Here is a 23,181-nt window from a genome sequence, read left to right on the forward strand (position 1 = left end):
TCAGACTCTCAGTCGGTGAAATCAGTTTAAACCAGCATCTGCAGTTCCTTCCTACACATCCATCACTGCTTGTCATGTGCTTTGGATTATAATAGAGATGCTGGGATATTTACCTCTTTATTGCCATTTCACTACTTTTTAATTTTTTTAAATCATGTCGGAGCCAGAAGTAAAAGCAAGTGGTTGCCTAGCTTTACTTGCATGGAATGTGCCTACACATGACATTTGGAAACTAGTTTTACCAGCTGAGTAACTCTCGTGATTGCTCTATAAAAATAAAAGCTCATCCTGAATTGTAATTCATTATCATTCAGAGTGTCACAGGACTAGACACTTAGTTCATAATCAGTAACAAAAACGCATTCACTGACCTCCACACATGAGCTGCTGACTGGCAAGGCCCGCATCCCGTGAAAACCTTCAGTGATGGTAAGTATCTAAAATTAGAAACCTTACCACAGCGTTACTGAAATGTCAACTACATTATTTGTCAAAAATACTTTCCTTTGTGGTGGCTGGATTTGCAGAATAGCTTCTGAAAGGGACTAGACAAGCCACCTTTTCAACTAGATGCCACCCCATGTTTGATTCCTTTTACACAATGTTTAGCTGGTGCTTTGGGTGCACGGCAGTGTATTTTGTGCTTCCTGTATGTACAGTGCTCTTGGTTCAGGTCAAAGATGCTGCCTACAATGAGTAAAACCTGTCATGACTCAAAAGGTTGCGTGTTCAAGCCCTCTGTCCCTTCCAGAGAGTTAGAGACAAAATCTACTCACATGCATTTGATGTGGTGCTAAACAAGTCATTCTGATTAGTAAAATCGATGCTGTGTGAGCTCCTTGTGGCTACATAGCATCCCACTTGAATAAGTACCGCGACAATGTATATCTCTCAAAATCTGTCATTAAAATAGATTATCTTGAGACTTTCTGTTGGTTTAAAACAGTTTGGTGTATCCTGTGACCATGAAAGGTGCTCCATAAATTGAATTATTTTTTACAGCAAAGCATTGGTTTTACTGTAGGTGATTGTATAAAGGTTTAGAATGTATGCGCGGGACTAATTGCAGGAAACAGCTCACGATCCAGTCCTGTTGGATTTTGTCAGTATGTTTCTCACCAACCCACGGCGTCAGGACTGATTGTCGCTCTTTATTGATATGTGGCAAATCAAATTCCTCATATGTTGCTAATGAAGTACTATTATAATTATGATTATAATTATATACTTGGATCCATTTCAAATATAGTTAAACAGCTGATATTCTAAAATGTGATGGGCATTCAATCTAATATGTTAACTATAACTTTTATTTATCTTATGAAATATTATAGTTGTATTTTGATATTCTGATATTACGTGGGATTTATTGTTGAAGGAGAAACTTGGGTATAAATGTAGAAGCATTTAGTTGGACCAGACATGAGGTCAAGGTGGTGGAGGGCAAAGGTACTAGAGGAGCAAGATAGACCACTCCGACAAAATCCAATGGCCTGAAGTGTAGTACGCAACGTCATTTCCGCCATTTTAGGAATAAGACCCGGCCCTCCGTTATGCCTCTTGCAGTTTAATCCATGTCAGTCCATTGGATTTTGCAGTTTATCTTGGTCTATCTTAGCCTTCTATGATAGACCATTATGATCTTTGTTTATAATAAATAAGGTGCTTCTTTAAAAAAAATGTTTTAAAGGAAAACTGTGTAGAAAATGAGGGACAATGCGCAATGAAAGGTCTCCGGACCATATGCCTCCTCTATATCTTTGGTGGAGGGTCAAGGTAGCGGAGGGTCAAGGTGGTGTGGGGTCAAAGTGGTGTGGGGTCAATGTGGTGTAGGGTCAAAGTGGTGTGGGGTCAATGTGGTGGAGGGCCAAGGTGGCGGAGGGAAGGTGTGGGAGGAGGATGATGTGAACCAATTACACTTGTAGATCCACAGGACACAGTGCCATTTGTAAAGACTTGTACATAAACGTGTATAATTCACGTGTTAGGGAAGGTACAAGAAGTTTTCTGGGATGTTTCACTACATTAAAGGCAGCTGCTGTAGAGAGTGAGCTTCACGGGTCTGGGTAAAGGTGTTCATACATCCAGGGATTCTCATGCTGTAAAATCTACAACAACTGGGAAAACATTTACTTAAACTAACAGCCACTCCCCATTTGCAAATTATCAATGCCCTGTCACTTGCCTGAAGCTTGGGATCCATTTCATTACAGTGATATTTACTGCTGCAGCCAGCTGCAGAAAACAGAGAATGGATTAAACTGAAGAAGCTATGTGCCTCCCCTCCCACGGTTGGGAGCTTTTGCATTTTTCAGCTTGAAATTGTGTAATCTGGCGCATACTGTAACGAGTCTTTTAACTTATACTTGAATGCAACATTTAGGATTTAAATAGGTTTAGGTATGAATAAGTTTAGGCTAAATTACATTCCACAGTCGAGCCAGGCTCTGATCAACAGGTGCAGCACATGAATTACTATATTCATATATGGAAATCAGATTATAACTCAGTATATATATAGGAAAAAAACAGATAAAAAAGGCATGTCGGACTTCCATCATTGTTCGACACAAATAAATCAATCAACCTTACCCTTTGACTATAGAAACAAGACAAAAGTAATGCCACATATTCAATCGTATATGGTTCAATGAAATTAAGATATATATGTAAAACATATATATGGAAACAGGCCCTTCGGCCCACCAGGTACATACCGACCAGCAATCTACCATACACCTGTTCCATCCTACACGCCAGGGACAATTTACAGAAGCCAATTAACCTACAAACCTGCACTTCTTTCGGATGTGGTGGAAACCGGAATATCCAGAGAAAACCATGTGGTCATAAGGAGAATGTACAAATACTGTATAGACAGCACCCGTAGTCAGGATCAAATCTGGGCCTGTGGTTCTGTAAGGCAGCAACTCTACCGCTGCGCCACCGTGCCACCCCATTACATTATTTTTCTGTAATATATTTATTATGGTGTCATGTCAATAAAGATGAACACATGATTCTGATTTCTGCCCTTAGTTGGATAACACACATCTCCAGTCATTGTGTTTTATGGCTGGTTTTCAACCTCTTCAGTCTGAAGGTCTCGACCTGAAACATTACCTATTCTTTCTCTCCAGAGATGCTGCCTGTCCTGCTGAGTTATTCCAGCTTTTAGTGTCTATCTTCAGTTTAAACCACCATCTGCAGTTCCTTCTATCACTATTTGTTGAGCGAAACAGGTCCTATTCTCATAATATTATTCACCTCAATTAAGTATTTTCTTCACCTCCGTTGCTGCAGAAAATACAATCCCAGTTATCAAATCTTTCTTCAAAGTGAAAAAAAAATTCCAGGCCTGCCAACATCTTCATAAATCGCCCCTGGATCCTCTCCAGAGCAATTGCACCCTTTCTACAATGTGTCATAGTCTTACAGCATGGAAACAGGCCCTTCATTCCCAACTTGTTCATGCAGATCAAGATGCCCCATCTAAACTACTCCCATTTATCCGCATTTGGCCCATATCCCTTTAAACCATGTGTGTGCCAGTGTGTGTGTGAGAGTGTGTCAGTGTGGTTGTGTGTGTCAGTGTGTGTCAGTGAAGTGGCGACAACAACCGGAGTGAGCGGAGACTTGGCGATGTCCGGGAAGCGTTTCCCTCCTGCCCCGTCTCTTCCCTATGCCACCACCCCCCCCCCCCCCCCCCCCCCCCCCCCCCCACCCCCCTCGCCCCCCGGAATGCGGGCAGGCCCAGGTGCTCTGTGTCCAACTGGGGTCCGGGGGAGGTGGGGGTCAGTGACCTGGGGGTCGGGCATCAGAGCCCGAGATTCATCCCAGTGGCACCGGAGGCAGCACCGACGTCCCCACTCACCCGGTCCGCTCCTGGCTCCGGGCCGGGGTTAAAACTCCATGGGGTGTGGACAGAGCGGCCGACGGACACAGAGCCGCCGGAGGTGAGGGTGGGAGGTGTGAGCAGTGTCTCAGGGGTCGGTGCTGGGATCACCTACCACACCATCTGCACAGGAGAAACTAAACTACTTTTTTTTCCCCCCCAAATCATCCCACAGGCCGGTTGTTTGACATCCCTGCTTTAAACCAATGCCCTCTAGTTCTTGAATCACATATCCTGGGAAAAAGACTATGCATTCACCTTATATATTCCCCTCATGGTTTTACTCACTACACACCAGGGTAGTGAGTAAATAAAACAATTTTTGCTTTATTTTGAATTTCCAGCACCTGCAGATTTTTGAGCGTGAGAAATTTGTGATCAGCGTGAGAGCGTGAGAATTTTGTGAAATGCGTGAGTTTCACGCTCAATGCATGAGAGTTGGCAGCCATGTTCTTAAAGATACAGCATGGCAACCGGCCCTTCAGCCCACCAAGTTCACTCTGACCATCAATCATCTATTTAACAGTTCTATGTCATCCCAGTTTCATATCCTAACGAGGGACAATTTACAGAAGCCAATTAATCTACAAACCTGCACATCTTTCGGATGTGGGAAGGAACTAGAGCAGTAGAGAAGGCCCATGCAGGTCCATGCAGGCCCATGCAGGCCCATGCAGGTCCATGCAGGCCCATGCAGGTCCATGCAGGTCCATGCAGGTCCATGCAGGCCCATGCAGGTCCATGCAGGTCCATGCAGGTCCATGCAGGTCCATGCAGGTCCATGCAGGTCCATGCAGGTCCATGCAGGCCCATGCAGGTCCATGCAGGTCCATGCAGGTCCATGCAGGCCCATGCAGGTCCATGCAGGTCCATGCAGGTCCATGCAGGCCCATGCAGGTCCATGCAGGTCCATGCAGGTCCATGCAGGCCCATGCAGGCCCATGCAGGTCCATGCAGGCCCATGCAGGTCCATGCAGGTCCATGCAGGTCCATGCAGGCCCATGCAGGTCCATGCAGGTCCATGCAGGTCCATGCAGGCCCATGCAGGTCCATGCAGGTCCATGCAGGTCCATGCAGGTCCATGCAGGTCCATGCAGGCCCATGCAGGTCCAGGCAACAGCCCCAACAATCTTCTCTGTATTCTTTCCATCTTTAAACCTTACATGCTTAAGACCTTATATTTTTGCTGATTGACTATTTGACTTCATGGACCATCAAGAGTTGGGGAGATCATGTTGAGGGGCAGGCCGTTCCAGTCACATGTGTATCAACATCTTAGTTTCAGGCAAGAGCGATGTAAACTTCATGAGGTGGTCCATGGGACAGGTATGTGTACACCTGACTGTCCAGATCTACTACAACCTGTGGCATTGCTATGTTTTCATAAGGGATAAATTGTTGTGTAGGAAGGAACTGCAGATGCTGGTTTAAACCGAAGATAGACACAAAAAGCAGGAGTAACTCAGCGGGACAGATCTATTCCTTTTTTCCAGAGATGCTGTCTGACCCGCAGAGTTACTCCTGCTTTTTAGGTCTATCTTTGGATGAATGAATTGCCAAGGCATTGAAGGCTATAGACAAACATACAGGATAAGTATAAACGAGTACCTGATCATCAACATGGATGTGGTGGGACAACGTGCCTGGTTTTGCGCTGTTTAACTCTTGGACTCTGTTTGTCTGTTATCACTTTTGAAGAACAGTCTCAACCCGAAATGACACCCATGCCTTCTCTCCAAAGATGCTGCCTGGCCCGCTGAGTTACTCCAGCATTTTGTGTCTATCTTTGTGTCTATGGTTTAAACCAGCATCTGCACGTCCTTCATACACATCACTCTTTTGAAATGCCTTGAAACATGTTTGTAGTTTGCTAACACTTAAAGCTACGTGTTGTTGAAATATTTCTCATAAAATAGATATTTAGTAAAGTCTACTGCACTTGCTAATTTCTGAAATTCTCATTTATGGCTGCAGGATTTGAACCTGGAGTCCACTGGAACGTCGAGGCCTGTGAGACCAGAGCATGCGGATGTACCTTTACTAGAGCTAAATAAAACGGAAGCATTATCAGCACAGTCCTCAGAGGATCCCACCCACAGGTCTGACTCGGCATCAATGGATTCACACGATGATTCTTCCAGCTGTGTCAAACCCACTGAGACTCAAGGGCTGGAGTTGTCCACATTAGAAGGAGCAGGATCTGTGGCACCCGGAGACGTTCACTTAGAAAATCCCACCGTGGGTTCCGAATCAATCTTGTTGGATTTAAAGGACAGTTCTCCCCACATTGCCAAACCCACTGATACTCCAGTGGTGGAACTGCATGCAATCAATGTAGAAACAGCCCCCGGTATTAGCTCAGGAAACATCACCCATGGATCCGAATCAATCTTGTTAGATGATCTCAGTAGAATCATACCTGCTGTGACCAATGAAGTGGTTCCTCTATTAGAGGCGACAACATCTACAATGTCACCAGAATCGGTCTCCACGTCAGTGCGTCGCAGACGGTGGCGCCGACGATTCAGTAAGTAGATGAATAACACTGTTCTGTACCGCACACACCAGCCCATACACCATGGAGTAGATGAATAACGCTGTGTTCTGTACCGCACACACCAGCCCATACACCATGGAGTAGATGAAGCTAACGCTGTGTTCTGTACCACACACACCAGCCCATACACCATGGAGTAGATGAATAACACTGTGTTCTGTACCACACACACCAGCCCATACACCATGGAGTAGATGAATAACGCTGTGTTCTGTACCACACACACCAGCCCATACACCATGGAGTAGATGAAGCTAACACTGTGTTCTGTATCGCACACACCAGCCCATACACCATGGAGTAGATGAATAACACTGTGTTCTGTACCGCACACACCAGCCCACACACCACGGGATAGTCATGGTCCACATCACAATGGGTCAGTAACTCTACAGCAGCTTCTAAACTTGGTGACAATGTTTCCCACATTATACTTTAGTCTACTTTCACCATTATGATTAAAACATTGAACAAAAGGGTACATAAAAAAAGCACTGGACATGAAGGCCCCACCGAGCACATCCCTGCCCTGGCAACCCTCTGATATAATGACAGGACATAACATGAGCTCGAGGAAATCATTGATCCAAAATGCTAGCTTTCTCTCAAACACACTTTAATCAATCCTCCTTAGTTGCTCTAGTGTTGGTGACCATATTGTTAGTCCAAGACACCTTGGACCACGCAACACCTGTCAATAATGGCCTCTCATTAGCTCCTCAAATCCAATCTCTTTGACAAAGGGTCTCGACCCAAAACGTCACCTATCCTTCTGTCCAGAGATGCTGCCTGACCCGCCTAGTTACTCCAAGATTGTGTATGTGGCTTTGACCAAGTGTTTGATCACCTCCTCCTCCTGTGGATCGGTGTCTAATCAAGTCAGATAATTTCCCTGGAGATCCCCTTGGGCTGAGTTCCTGCCATAAAGTGTCCTGTCTCCAGACATAGCAGACGTTGTGTTGAGCAGGAGTTAGTGAGAAAGGAAGGCATCAGTAAATCCACTCCACCTCCTGTCCCACAGGACCACGTAGACGACCTCCTCGAGCCACCAAGAAGATCCTGGCCCTCCTGATGGCAGTCACCATCCTTTCCATCATCGTACTTGGCATTTACTTCACTGGTAAGGCAATTTCAATTTCTGTCTCATGAATGTGTAGGAAGGAACTACAGATGCTGGTTTAAACCGAAGATAGACACGGAATGCTGGAGTAACTCTGCGGGACAGGCAGCATCTTTGGATAAAAGGAATGGGTGACGTTTCGGATCGAGACCCTTCTTCAGGCTGAAGAAACGTCACCCATTCATTCTCTCCAGAGATGCTGCCTGTCCCGCTGAGTTACTCCAGCTTTTTGTGTCTATCTTCATGTCTCATCAATGCTGCAACATGTAGGAATTTATAATCTTTAATTTTAATATGATGGCCAATTATTTCATCAGCACACACTGGGCATTGTTTCCTCCCGGACCGACCATCCAAGTGCTCTCCCACGACGCGTCTGTGTCACTTCACAAGGCAACAGGAGGTGCAGCTAAATGAGGAGCATTCTTCACAAGGGAGCCAGAGGCCAAAAGGCCACAGGACATGTCTCTGCAGGATAATATTAAGGGAAATCCAAATAGATTTTATGTACATTAAGGTAAAGAGAGGGCCGAGAGAGAGACTAGGGCCCCTCACAAACCAAACAGTCATGTCTGTGTGGAGAGAGATACAAATATCCATTGATTTCCCCCTTGTATATGCTCAGCGGCTGCGTCTTCACGTTCCTCTGGTGAAGGGAATTTTAAAGATTCTTTGCCCTCTGGCAGAAGAAATGTCTCATTTCAGTTCAGAATAACCTGATGTTCAAAGGTTTCAAAGGTCTCTTATTGTCACATGTACCAATTAAGGTACAGTGATATTCAAATCACCATACACCCATACTATAAGAAAAAGCAAGACTCACAACTACATAAAAGTTAACATAAACATCCACCACAGCGGATTCCCCACATTCCCCACTGTGATGGAAGGCAATAAAGTTCAATCTACTTCCCTTTCATTCTCCCGCGTCGAGGCAGTCGAACCATCCTCAGTTGTGGAGATCGAAGCCCCCGCGTCGGGGAGATCGAAGCCCCCGCGTCGGGGCGATCAAAGCTCCTGCGGTTGGAGCTCCCGGAGTTGGTCTCCAACCAGAGACGAAAGCTTCGTGATGTTAAGCCCGCAGGCTCCCACGGGTGGAGCTCCCGGAGTCCAGCAGAGGCCGCCAGCTCCTCGATGTTAGGCCGCAGTGCGGACGGAGATACGATACGGGAAAAAATCACATCTCCGTCGAGGTAAGAGATTAAAATGGTTTCCCCCAACCCCCACCCCCCACATAAAACAAGTTAAGGAACTCTAAAACATACATTTAACACATACTATTAAAACAAAGAAGGAAGGGTCAAACAGACTGTTGGCGAGGCAGCCATTGCTGGTACCACCAGGTGTTGAGGTTGTGACTGCTGGTTGTGGATAGCCAGACAGGGGGAATATTATCCCCACACTGCCCGGTTAAGTTTATGTTAAGCTTATTGGGAATGTTATGCAGTTCATTGGATGGGGTGGAAACAGGATCAATATATGCCCTCTAAATGAGACTAGGTAGTACATGAGGAAAACACTCTGCGGGATGTGACGGGATTGCTCCATTAGGGATCAGCATGGACAAGTTATTCATTCAGTGGCATTAGTGCCCATCCAGTGTGTTGGGATTCAGACTCAAATCCCCAGGTTCATTGTCCACACCTATCTCTGGTCCACACCATTCAGCAAATATGAAAAGCAAGATGCAAGATTTCCTTCACATTGATATCTCTGTTTGCCTTAAATAGTCAGTAATTAATGATGTGCAAGAAGATAGAAAGAGATTCCTTGTAAACGGGAATCTGCAGGTATCGGCCATGTTCACCCCAACAGCGAGCGCCTGGCTTAGATACAAACACCTGCACCCAGAGAATTAATTTTGAAATCGTTGATCTAATACTGAAACTGGTTAGGAAAGGTGATTCAAGTGAATCTGACATGATGTCAGTCACCAAACTATTAAAGATTGAGGCACCGCCCAAAAGCAAGAAGAACTATCAATACTTGCACTGACTGACTCATATGGGAGGGATGTACTTTGTGCTGGAAGCCAAACCTGCAGGGAGGAACCACTCCTTAGTTCAGTCGAGAAAACTGATATAAAATCTGCAGCTGGGTGAATTTAAAAAACAAAAATGTTTTGTGCCATTCACAACCTGAAGATATCCCTATGTATTTTACAGCCAAAAGATAATTTATTGAATGAAAGAATATTTTAGTTAAGAGGCCATTCAGCCCATTGAGTTTATGCTGGCTCCTGGTGGAGCAAACACATCCATGCCATTCCTCTGTTCTCTCAAGGAGGGGAAGGACTTCAATGGGACCCCAATATAGAAAGTAAAAATCCTTCACAGATCAAGCCCACCTATAAACTCATTCACAGGTGTCTATTTTATACCCAACAAAAAGGTGGATGGACACTAAATTCTTCCTTCTTGGTGACAAAGCATGAATAATTCCGTTATTTATTGAACGTACTATCAACCCAAACGAGTGTTTGAAGCTGCTCCAGATACAGTACCACTCATGTTGCTCCATTAAAAAGAAAGGAAGTGAACATCACATTCTAAGTGTACGACTTAGGGCTGCAGCAGAAAGGGAAATCAGTAATACATGGGCAAGTAGAAAATAAATTAATTGCATTCTGATGTAAAGTGCTGACTAATGTGTTCTACAGTAAAATGTAACTTATCATAATTATAAACGGGTTAAACTATTTTCAGACATCAAGCTAAGAAAGTTACTGCAACATTTTATAATCTGTTATAAACCCTTAGCCCTGGGAGAGAAACGTTTCAAATTTCAAATGAGAAATAAATGATAATTATTGATATTGTTTAGAGGGTTCAAGGCACAGACAAGAACGTTAGAGAGGCAAATGAAAGACCAACAAGACAACTCTCAAATATCTCATGTGTGTCCCTGTGGGCCACACCTCTGCTCTTGCTCCTCCTGCCCTCCCACATGGAACCGGATAGAGTTCCCACACCAGTCACATCTTCCCGTCCCCACCCCTTCCCGCTTTGTGTAGAGACACCTCCCTCCATTCACTCGTCACTTCCCACCCAACCCATTCCCGCCCCAGCTACTTTCCCTGCAACCTCCGGAGATGCAACTACTGCACCTGTACTTCCTCTCTAACCTCCACCCAGCCCATCCAGGTGCGACAGAGGATCACCTGTACATTTACAAACTTAAACCAATGCATTCCATGCTCCTAATGTGGCATCCTTTACATTGGCGAGACCAAGCCTAGACCAAGTGACCCTTGTGCTGAGAACATTTTTATTCAAGGTCTGCTGGATCCCCCGATTGCTACCATTTTTATTCTCCTTCCCATTCCCATATTGACATTATTGTCTTTGGCCTTCTCTATTGCCATTGCCTATATCTCCCCTGACACCCCACGGAGTTGCAATACAACACTGTAATCTCATAGGTTCCCAGCTATTGGTAGCTCTTCCCTGAGGATAATTGCCTGAGGCGTGCGGAATGTTCCAGAACGCCCGATTTTACAATATCCTCTTGTACATGATGTATTCCCGATTTTCCTTCAGCAGACATGTGCATGAAGAAACAAACAGAGATTCTTAAATGGAAGGTAGACAAAAAATGCCGGAGAAACTCAGCGGGTGAGGCAGCATCTATGGAGAGAAGGAATAGGTGACGTTTCGGGTCAAGACCCTTCTTCAGACTGAGGTGACATCTTAAATGGAAGTCGGATTTACTGTAATTATTTGTTTTACATTAGTGAGACATTTGGAGAGGCCGATTGAGAAGAAAAACTTGATCCCAACCGGTGGCAACCAACCCACCACAGACTGCAACGCCACTGAGCAAAACTCCAGCAACAATGCTCCACTCACAGGTTAGTGATCTCCTGGTCCTGATAGCGAGCTTACTTTACAAACACACGCTAGAGGAATTACTCAACCAATACTGGATCAATACTTGATCTATATTGATCTCAGCAAGGACTACAGTACGAGTTAGTCTACACCTGGAGTTAAATGACTCCTGGAGTTAATCTCATCCTAATCACTCCCTGGACTTAATCTGTTTCGGTTCTTGATCAATTCCTCTTGTTACACCGTTAGAGTCATTTAATCATAGTCATGCAGCATGGAAACAGGCCCTTCGGCCATACTAGCCCATGCCTACACAAGTCCCACCTGCCCACGTTTGGCCCATATCCTGCTAAACCATTCCTATCTATGTACTTTTCAAATGTATTTTAAATATTGTCACAGTCCCTGCCTCAACCACCTCCTCTGACAGCTCGTTCCATACACCCATCTGTGTGTTAAGGTTGCTCCTCCGGTTCCTATTAAATCTTTCCCCTTGCACCATAAACCTATGCCCCCTGGTTTTTGATTCCCCAACTCTAAGTAAAAGACTGCATTTACCCGATCTATTCCCCTCATTATCTTATACAACTCTATAAGATCACCCCTCATCCTCCTGCGCTGTAAAGAATAGACCCAGCATGCCCAACCTCTCCCTGTAGCTCAGACATTGAAGTTCTGGAAACATCCTTGTAAAAGTTCTGGCAATATCCTCGTAAACATCAGAGTCAGACTGCAACAATATTCTATATTCAGGTTCCTAGACTCCAACCATTCATCTGCTCATGCAGTTACATTGGTTCTTTTGTAAATCTGTTTCTGATGATAATCTGCAATTCTCATCTGCACCCAGAGTTAATTTGCCCTAAAACCATGCATCTGGCTTTAAAATTGTGTTAGTTGTCCCTGGAGTGAATCTGCCTCTAGAGCCAGTGTACCCCAGGAATGTACTTCTGAACTTTGACCTAATGTCTGTGGTAGACAAAAGTACTGGAGAAACCCAGCGGGTGAGGCAGCATCTATGAAGCGAAGGAAATAGGCAACGTATCGGGCCGAAACCCTACTTCAGACCTAATGTCTGCCTAGTTTGTAAATATTTTGCTCTCAGTTTCTTTCAGAATTAATTCTGAGAATTCGCTATTGGAGATATATAACCAATCTGGCTGGCTTCCTGCATGTGACACCAAGTGGAATTCCTCGCTGGGTAAACAGATGTGTAAATACATGGGACATATCGAGTAAGCTCTACATTCTCACTCTACTCATTAAGAACTTATTATTCTCCCATCAGGGAGTTAAACCTTTTAACAAAATGTCAGAATCAATTCATTGGAAAATTACAGAGAAATTACAGCAGACACTAGATTTTTGGTCCAAGTGTTCTCTGTTAGTACTTCTTTCCACTGTGTCATGTTTCCTGCTTTTTTTTTGTGTATTCGGTTGGTTCAGGTGTCAGGCATCTTAAATTACCTTTGAACAAACTACTTTATTGGGTCATTTCAGAGGCCAGTTAAGAGTATCTCTCCCCTATTAAAACCCTACATCACTTTAAAGTCCCCAAGTTCCACACCGACTATTGATCACCCGTTCACTCTAGTTCTACATTATCCCACTACCTTAACAACTACAAGATTGGAGCAGAAATCAATGATCCTACAAACTCACTCATCTTTGGGATGTGGCATCCTGAAGAAACCCACGCAGTCAAAGGGAAAACGTGCAAACTTCACACAGACAGCATGTGAGGTCAGGATCGAGGCCAGGTCTCTGGCGCTGTGAGGCAGCAGCTCTAGCAGCTATGCCACTAGTGACAAACACTCCAATGTATTACTGTATTTAACTAGGGAACAAGCAATCCCAGCTTTGTGCATCGGGTTCACAATCTCACAGCAGAAATGTAAAATGTTCATTGGGAAAACTTCAAAGAAATTCACTTCCCGATACTTACAATGTGTTAAATGCAAAAAGAAAGCTGATTTGAAGAAATAATAGCACTTATGTTTGCAGGTTCTGATTATATATTGACATACCGACAGTGAAATGTATATCCTGTCATTTGTTCTTTTATTCCACAGATACCTGGGCTGGAGTGTAATTAGTGTGAGTGAGATTGAACGTAATTACACACAGGGTTTCGCCGAGATTACTGATGAGCTGGACAGCAATTTAGAGAACATCTGGAGCCACAGGTTGGCCACATTTCCTCTGATGTGCGTTGTATAATTACACGTGTTTCTGCAGAAAGTGGGAATTGTAACAAAACCAATGTGTTGGAAGCAAACAGTCTTGTTGAGCCTTTTGACAGACATCAGACCCATCACAACCACATGTGCTCGAATGTAGTACATGTCACTGGTGGTAAAGGGAACACCAGGGTAATTATGAGGTTCTATAATAATAACCAAGACAAAACATATCTATTTAGCAGAATTTGCTCTACACGAGGTTTGGAGCAAGCAGCCAACAGCTAGGATGCATCACCCATGGTCAGTCATGACCAAGGAGGGCCTACAAGATCACTTTGCTGATACAGTATAGACACAGGCCCTTCGGCCCACCGAGTCCACACTGATCATTGATCACCTGTTCACACTCGTTCCATGTTATCCCACACCCCAGTCAGTAGGGGCAATTTACAGAGGCCAATTATCCTACAAATCCACACATCTTTGGGATGTGGGATGAAACCGGAGAACCCAGTAGAAACCTACCAAGTCACAGAAACGTGCAAACTCCACACAGACAACAGCCAAGAACAGGATCGAACCCGGGTCCCTGGCGCTATGAGGCAGCAGCAGCTCTACCATTGTGCCAGTGTGCTACTATCCAAAGTTTAAAAACACTTCTGTAATGACTAACATACTTACTAGTCACTTATATATTTAGTAACTGCTCTATTTTACACTCTTTATGATAAATGATATAACGTCAAGATTTATTTTGTCTCCTTTATAACTCCTTCAATCTCGCAGAATAATAAAAGTTTGAACCGGAGTCTGAAACAATCACCCAACAGCCTCTTGAGGTAGAAGTTCATCTTCGATGCCTCTATCTAGGCTTGGCCCTCACAGTGCCCGCCCGCCACTCTCCTCGCCCCTGTAATCACTCTTAGTGAAGTCAGTCAGCGCTCTGTTAAAGGATAGAGCTCTGGAATTGGAATACAATGCTAACCTCAGCCTCATCTGTAAGCAATCTTAAGGGAGAGGGAAATAGAATTCTCAACCATCTCACGGCCAATATGTACCTCCTTCGTCCCAAGTGACTAGAACAAGATAAAATACACCCACTTCCTACTCACTCAATATTGTTGGTGGTGTAAGGTATTTCCATTCCTCGTGGCATCTACAGGAAAATGTTTCCTTGTTTTCTTTCTTGCCAGGACCAGCTGTACATCTGGAAATGTAATAGCATTGAAATGCTCTGGTAAGTACATCTGCTCCAAATAGAATGTTTTAATCACTCTTGCAATTTGGCGATCTTCAAGCAGGTTTGGCGTGCGGGTTAAGGTACTATCATCTACCAAGCTGCCTTTAACACTGCATGTTCCTCCCACACTGGAGTGACCCGACTGCAACCAACTCTCACTATTCGGTATCAATTAACTTCACTCACTAGAGTGAGAGTCAGCCTTACAGTCGTGTCATTAAGAATCCTACATCTGCATGAACATAACATTCTGCTCATTATTAAGCAATGACATTTAGCAAAAACAGACACTAGGGGCAAAATTACAGACAAACCTACATGTCCTTGTGTTGTGGGAGGAAACCGGAGCACCCGGAGGAAACCCATGCCATCATAGGCACTACCTGCAAACTCCACACAGACAGGTCAGGATTGAACCCGAGTCTCTGGCATTGTGAAACAGCAGCGCTACCTGCTGCACCATTGTGATGCCATCAAAGATTAGTTTGAGCCAAGTGTACCCTTTTGTGTCAAGACTATATCTGATATCCCTTCCTTTACAAAGAAAGCAATCCCCTCCCTCTCCTGCCCCCACTCACACTCTCTGTTGAGAAAGGACACTGAAGTACTAATGCTGGGTGGTTATTAAGTACTGGAGCAATACTAACTGTTGCAAAGCAAGGCTCATGAGTATTGATTCCATGAGACCAGCGATCTAAGCACTGGTTCCTCTTCACTTCTAGTCAGTGGCGGACTGGCCAGGGTGTCAGCTTGCCCGATGGCAAGTGGGCCCCTGATGAAGTGGGCCCCCTTTGTCTCCTGGCAACCAATATTTTTAGACCCAGTCCGCCACTGCTTCCAGTGCACCCAAAGTTTAAGTCAAGCCTATTGCAACCTATCATTATACGAGCTGCCTAACCTTAACTCACTGTCTTTTTCAACATGGAGTTTGCGGAGAGAAGCACGACTTCTCCATGATAATTGGAGGGAGTGAAGCAGCGAAGGGGAGCTGGCCCTGGCAGGTCACCCTGTACATGAACTACAAGCACACATGTGGTGCCTCCATCCTCACCCAGTACTGGCTCATCACCGCAGCTCACTGTGTGTACAGGTCAGTCACTCTTTCATCAACAACATCCATGCTCTCTAGATAAGCATATTCCTCCTTACCTATTCTGGAGCAAATCTGATAGTTTAATGTTGATCCTCACATTGATTACACATGGGACCCACATTGTTACAAGTAACTGAGGATTGATGATGCACAAATTGTAACCTGTAACTATCCGATACTCAACATTTTTCTGGTAAAATAACTTTACTTTTATGAGTAGCTCTAACTTGGCTCAAGGGTCCTGTATCTCACTATAGTTGATTGTATCTCTGTATTTAATGGGACTCTGTAGACTGTTTGCTGTTGTGTCCATCTTACCGAGTTATCAGGCATCATTTGCAGTGGGATAGATTGCTTGCTGTGAATTTTCACTTTCAATGTCAGTTAACACTGCAGTTTCAATAGTCACCATGGGATAGTATTTGTCCTCACTTGTTGGTGCTAACCAGTATCCATTATTCAACGCTACTGACTAATGGAACCATCTGCCAGTAGGTGGTGGTTTGATGAAGGGGAGGCTGATATCCATGCCATGATCCCTGCTTCAAAAAACAATCAGATTCAAGTATCTATACCACGTATTTTGATTGGCAATATTTATTTCCTCTGATATTTATTTCTCGTTCACATTAATGCAAGTGCTTAAGCATGGAGTGAAACAATAAGAATCATCTCTCAATCACTCAGCCTCAGTTAGCAAATCTCTTCAGTTTTAACACAACATAACAACTGTTTATTTCTGTTACTTCAGCAATGCACCCGAGCTTTAATGTCAGAATCATTTTTTTCTCCACTAATTCACATTCCAGTATCACACTCAAGCATACAACCCATCCTTATTTGTTCTAATGGAAAGTTACTGAATCAGAAACAAGCTTACTCCAAGGACATTGCCAGACGTAAGAGAATCGTTTCAGTTCATTGTCACGTGTACTACGGTACAGTGAAAAGTTTTTGTTGCGTGCCTTCCAGTCAGACAGAAATACATCATTACAATACCTCTACATACTGTAAGAATAAGAATCTGTTCATGATAACAATAAGAATTTTTGGACTCATTGACCTGTTTGCTCCACCACATGGAAGTCGAGAAAAATGAGAGGTTTTTATCTTTGGTTTCTGAACGGAAGTGGCAGTGTGGGAAGTAAACGGGCAGTTGCTTCAGATGCAGCATCTAGAACAAGGGACATCGTCTCAACATCTGGCTGTTCATGTAGTACTGATGTTATATTTATGCAGAGTTACAAATCTTGGGAATTCTCTCCTGACACAGCATGGATGTTTGGTTGCTGGGTGTATTGTAGATTAGGGGAAATCAGTAGATATGGAGTTGAGGTGGGTGTAGGGTGCACAGCACAAGGTACAGGATCAACCATAACCTATTGAACAATGGCTAAACTCAATGACCTGTGGAGCCTACTTATGTTTCCTTTAATTCCGGTATTTACAAGTTCACTCGTAATAGGAGTAGCATTAGGCCATTCGGCCCATCGAGTCTACACCATCATTTAATCATGGCAGATCTGTGCCTCCTAATCCCATTTTCCTGCCTTCTCCCCATAACCCTTGACATCTGTTCTAATTAAGAATTTACCTATCTCTGCCTTAAAAATATCCACTGACTTGGCCTCCACAGCCGTCTGTGGCAATGAGTTTCGCAGATTAACTACCCTCTGACTAAAGAAGTTCCTCCTCACCTCCTTTCTAAAAGTGTCTTTTAATTCTGAGGCTTTGATCTCTGGTCCTAGACTCTCCCACCAGTGGAAACATCCTTTCCACATCCACTCTATGCCTTTCATTAGAGGTCCCCTTTCAACCTTCTAACCTCCAGTGAGTACAGGCCCAGTGCCGTCAAACGCTCATCATATGCTAACCCTTTCATTCCTGGAATCATTCTTGTAAACTTGCTCTGGATCCTCTCCAGAGCCAGCACATCCTTCCTCAGATATGAGGCCCAGGTTTGCTCACAGTGCTTCAAATGCAGCCAGACCAGAGCCTTATAGAGCCTCAGTGTTACATCTCTGTTTTTGTGTACCAGTCCTCTTGAAATTGAATTTGCCTTCCTTACTACTGATTCGACTTGCAGATTAACTTTCTGGGAATCCTGCACCAGCATTCCCAAGTCCATTCACACCTCTGATTTCAGGATTCTCTCTCCATTTAGAAAATAATCTACACCTTTATTCTTATTACCAAAATGCATGACTCTGTACTACTGAATTTGATCTGCCACTTCTCTGCCCACTCTCCTAATCTGTCCAAGTCCTTCTGCAGAGTCCTTACTTCCTCTACACTGCCTGCCCCTCCACCTATTTTAGCATCATCTGCAAACTTGGCCACAAAGCCTTCAATCCCATCGTCCAAATCCACAACCTCTGTTAAGGAGCTCCTTCCGTTTCAGGTCACCACTGGCACGCTACTGGCGGGTGTATGTTGGGATTGTGGACAGAGAACTCATTCTATTCACCAGCCTTCCCACCTACGTAGTGGAGAAAGTAATCTACAGCAACAGCTACAACCATGAAACGCACGACTATGACATTGCCCTGATGAAGCTGACAAGACCTATTACATTTTCAAGTAGGAACTTTGTTTGAACAAGTGCTAAAGATGTCATGTACAATGCAACTTAATTTTAAACGTGAACTAAAATATGTGCATCCAGAGTTTTTAAATGAGGATGATTTTTAATCTGTTTTTCCTTTCCTCCGTACAATGGAGTTCTAGCAAAAGACACATCTCTAACTGCAAATATTCCATTTGTTCTTTCTATTTCTCCCCAACCTGCCTTACCTCCACACTCCAAAAGATGCAGACTCTTGCAGTGGCTGGGTCTTTGCAAGAGCAGCATACCCTAGACAAAGATATTCCTTCCCTCAATCAGTGTCATTGACATGTACCAATTGCTCAGCCTTCCCACTGCTGACAAGATAACCGTTCAATTGGCTCACATAGCAGCGGACTGTCCTTCAAGGACATATTTGGTTGTTTGGAAGGACACAGCATTACTTGAGTGCAAACCATTCATTTAGTGAAGCAAAGAGATGTACACAGGAGAGTTGCCTGTATGACTGTCAGTGTTCAGTTGTAACTTCACTGACACTGCTCTGCCTGCTCTACTGAAGCCAACAGATCCCTATTCCTTTCTTCTCTTCATTCTGCATTCTCTGCAGTTCCACGCATCTTCAAATACTTGTTTATTTTCCAGATACAGTGAGGGCGATCTGTCTGCCCAGATACAATCCGCACATGGTCTCGGGTAGGAAGTGCTGGATATCAGGCTGGGGCCAAGCAAGCGCAGATGCCTGTGAGTGTGATGTACGGTGGGATAAAGGGACGTTAGCAGCAGAGGATGCAGGCGTGTAACTCATCAATGCTTTGCTTCTTTCAGACGATACGGAAAATAAATTAATGGAAGCATCTGTGCCTCTAATCAGCACTGAGCGATGTAACAGCAGCTGTATGTACAACGGGGCCTTAACACCAAGAATGCTGTGCGCTGGATACAGGGAGGGCAAGGTGGACGCATGCCAGGTGATGGATGGCAGCTCAAGTGAAGGGTTTGGGATGTGGACTGTTTGATGCCAATATATGAGAGATGGGCTGAACCTGTGGATATACATTGCAGGGTGACAGCGGTGGACCACTGGTATGTGAGGGCATCAACACCTGGCATCTCATCGGGGTGATCAGTTGGGGGCTGGGCTGCGCTGAAGCTAATCACCCTGGAGTCTACACAAAGGTTTCAGAATTCAGGGAATGGATATACAGTGTTATTGAGGTAAGAACACATTTCTACAAAATTAATATAAAGTACTGTAAATTTTAGTAATAAAAGGATGAATTCAGTTGTACCTCATTTTATTTCCCCATCTATCCATGGTCAAATGAGCAACATTTAGCTTTCTAACACAGTCTCCATGAGTTCCACATTTACACACACTGGACTTGCGAAGAAGTGATATTACTACTCAACTTCAGACCTTCCAGTAATATTGTCTTCATGGGTCTGTGAATCCAGGACAAATAGCCGTGCTTACATGAATTCACACTTCACAGATGCATGAAATCCAAGAAAATTTCATGTAAATAGCAGCAACTTGTGGAACATTGCAAAACCTATCACAGAGGTGTAAGCAGACAAATTGACCCTGAACCAAATAAGAGACTAGTTTTTAGTTTAGAGATAGCGTGTGGAAAAAGGTCCTTCTGTCCACTAGGTCCACGCTGACCAGCAATCACCCGTACATTCTGGCCACTAGGTCCACGCTGACCAGCAATCACCCGTACATTCCTATCTTATCCCAGTTTCACATCCTAACACGAGACAATTTACAGAAGCCAATTAACCTACAACCCTGCACGTCTTTGGAATGTGGGAGGAAACTGGAGAAAACCGACACGTTCACAGGGAGAAAGTACAAACCCTGTACAGACAGCCCCCTTAGTCAGGATTGAACCTGGGCTCTGGTGCTGTAAGGCAGCAACTCTGCCACTGTGCCACTGTACTGCCGACTTAAGGCAGATAGTCAAAGCACACCATGATGGTCTTTGTACCTGATCAACATACTCTGCAGGACGGCCTAGACTGATGTGGAAACTGCATCCCACTTTTAGTAGATCAATGTCATTTTCATCAGTAATTGTTATTTGGGTGACTCTCACTGATCTGAACTCAACTACTGTGGTATGCCTTGGCATCATACAGCATGGAAACAGGCCCTTTGGCCCAACGCCCACTCTAACAAAGATGCCCCCATCTACACACACAAGCCCTTTGGCCCATATCCCTCTAAACCTTTCTTATCCATGTACAATCGAACCATTGAAAATAGCTGCAGGAGTAGGCCATTCGGCCCTTCGAGCCAGCACCACCATTCAATGTGATAATGGCTGATCATCCGGCTTTCCCCATATCCCTTGATTCCCTTGGCCCTAAGAGCTAAATCTAACTCTCTCTTGAAAACGTGTCCAAATGTCTTTTAAATGTACTCACCTTCATAATACTTGCTATGAAGCTGACTCCCTCTGGCAGCTCGTTCCACACACCCACCATGTGGGAACCAGGAACCAGAGGGTCACCCCAACCCCGTCCCAAAGATCCATCAAACATTGCTGATCCCTGAAAATGGCTGATTGCGGGATGTTCTCGAGATTAAGGTTGTCATGTCTGCTTCCTGGGCACATGTCATTCATTATTACGAATGGCTTTGATGATTCACACCCATCTTAATATTGAGGAGTGTAATCCTTTCCCAATGATGAAAGCTCTTATGGGCAGTTGTTTTCCAGTACCAATGTTGACAGATCCCAGAGCAGAAGGTGCCATTTGTTTATCACTGAGATCAAACAGGTGAAGCCACGTTGCTGTGGACGAGGACTGTCTTTGATGCAGTAAATGAGCTACAGATCAGTAGAGATCTTCTACAGATGTTCACACAGTTCTTGTGGCAAACGGGTAAGGATCAATGTGAAGTGGGTCTCCACGGAGATAGCAGTCCATGCAGGGAGGCACAGAAGGTCTCTCTGGCAATTTAGCATTGCTCCTCAAAACTCTTCTCCAAACTTGCTCATGGTACAAAGACAGGAAGAAAATTATGTTGTGAGGGCACTGGGGGTCAGTGAGGGGCCATGGTCCTGTGGCACTTTATCCGTTATATTTATTCATGTGTGTATATATTTATACAATGGTATATGGACACACTGATCTGTTCTGTATTCATGCCTTCTATATTCTGTTGTGCTGAAGCAAAGCAAGAATTTCATTGTCCTATCTGGGACACATGACAATAAACTCTCTTGAATCTTGAATGTAGGTGCTCTGTTAATGCTTTATCCTTCCCCTACACCCCTAACCCATCTGGGGTGCCCATGGCAATATCTCCAGTAACTCAGCGGGCCAGGCGGCATCTCTGGAGAAAAGGAATAGGTAACGTTTCGGGTCAAGACCCTTTTTCAGTCTGAAGAAGGATCTCCGTATGAAACATCACCTATTCCTTTATGGAATAAAGATATGCTGCCAGACCCGCAGAGTTATACTGGGTTTTTGTGTCTAACTTGAACAATATGGTTTTCAAATGTCCATACAGTCACAGGGAAGTTCACACTAACAGCGATGAAGCTCGATCTCTGGTTCTGGGAGGCACATGCTTTACCTGTACTGTTATTCTTTTTATTGATTTCACTGAAAGATATTAGAGTGCAAGGAATCATGATGGGTAGATGCTGGGAGGAACGAGAAACTGAACACAGTGCTGGAGGAAGAGGTCACACATGTTTATACTGTAGAATAATCAACAGTAATGGGACCATGAAGGAATGTGGAGGACAGAGAACAAGGAAATCATGACCTTTTTTCAAAGTCTGATCAGGCCCATAAGCAGCAGCTAAAAGCTACACCTGTTCCCTTGTGCCTAAATGACGATCAGTTTAATTCTGTGATGTGTTCTCTTTCTTAGGAATAGCACAAGCCTATGGCTCAGAAAGCATTCAATCATCTACTGGAGCAACAAGAAGAATGCTTTACAGAAGCAGAATGGAACAACCCTCAGTGTAAAGAAGGTTAATGCTATTTGTTGCATCCGACCCATGGAGTGAGAACCATTTTGCTTCCCCAGAATAAGCTCAGAGACCTGGTTTTCCCAAATGGATATCAGTGGACTTTCATGTTGGCTCCTTAACTCTGCATCATTGACTCTTACAAACAAGTGGTTTGCCTCATTAAATACCAACATCATGGAACTAAAAGTGTACCACTATGCACCTCAATGTTTTGTGCATTTCTTCAATGCATTGTTTGAGAATCTGCATCTGTTTTGACACAAATAATAAGATGAGCCGTTCTCAAATCACTTTGGCCATCATAGCTGATGATCAGGTTCAGTGAAAATGTTCAAATCAGGACTGAAGCAAAACATAAAAATGATCTTTTTAGCTTATATTTCACTTCATTTGGAGTGCTGTAATGATGGCTCTTGCTGTGAATATGTGGTAGCTGGCAAAATAAACATTGTTTTTCAAACTGCCTTGTTCATGAGAGACATATTCAACTTGTTGAGTATATATCTGGGAAGTTTCATCTGCCTTATCACCCCTTGGAACTGGTTATTTTATTTTCCAAGTTTATTACCGAGAAAGACAAAAGAGTTTGAAAAATTGAGAAACAAACCTACTTCTCTTTGATAGCCATATCAGTTTTCCCACTCAGTCTACAGTTGCTGGATTGGTGGACACTAATCTATGGTAATGGGGACAATCCAAAGA

General features: G+C 44.1%; 1 protein-coding gene across 1 annotated transcript; it reads left to right on the top strand.

Annotated features, from left to right (window-relative positions):
* Positions 1-290: 290 nt before the first annotated feature.
* On the top strand, positions 291-22,942 carry tmprss5 (transmembrane serine protease 5). The gene is made up of 13 exons (XM_033049471.1): positions 291-429; positions 5,870-6,422; positions 7,474-7,572; positions 11,306-11,422; positions 12,508-12,637; positions 13,475-13,588; positions 14,779-14,822; positions 15,753-15,915; positions 18,320-18,498; positions 19,127-19,225; positions 19,310-19,452; positions 19,547-19,699; positions 22,377-22,942. The coding sequence occupies exons 1-13, from the start codon at positions 427-429 to the stop codon at positions 22,380-22,382; spliced, it is 1,803 nt and encodes a 600-aa protein (XP_032905362.1). The 5' UTR covers positions 291-426; the 3' UTR covers positions 22,383-22,942.
* The last annotated feature ends 239 nt before the right edge of the window (positions 22,943-23,181 follow it).

The sequence above is a fragment of the Amblyraja radiata genome, chromosome 33 (assembly GCF_010909765.2).
Source record: "Amblyraja radiata isolate CabotCenter1 chromosome 33, sAmbRad1.1.pri, whole genome shotgun sequence".
Lineage (NCBI taxonomy): Eukaryota > Metazoa > Chordata > Chondrichthyes > Rajiformes > Rajidae > Amblyraja > Amblyraja radiata.

Bases quoted from the DNA above. Each gene is read 5' to 3' on its own strand.
- tmprss5 (XM_033049471.1), top strand. The intron at 15,916-18,319 runs GTCAGTCACTCT...CTTCCGTTTCAG, and splicing joins GCAGCTCACTGTGTGTACAG to GTCACCACTGGCACGCTACT. The intron at 18,499-19,126 runs GTAGGAACTTTG...TTTATTTTCCAG, and splicing joins AAGACCTATTACATTTTCAA to ATACAGTGAGGGCGATCTGT.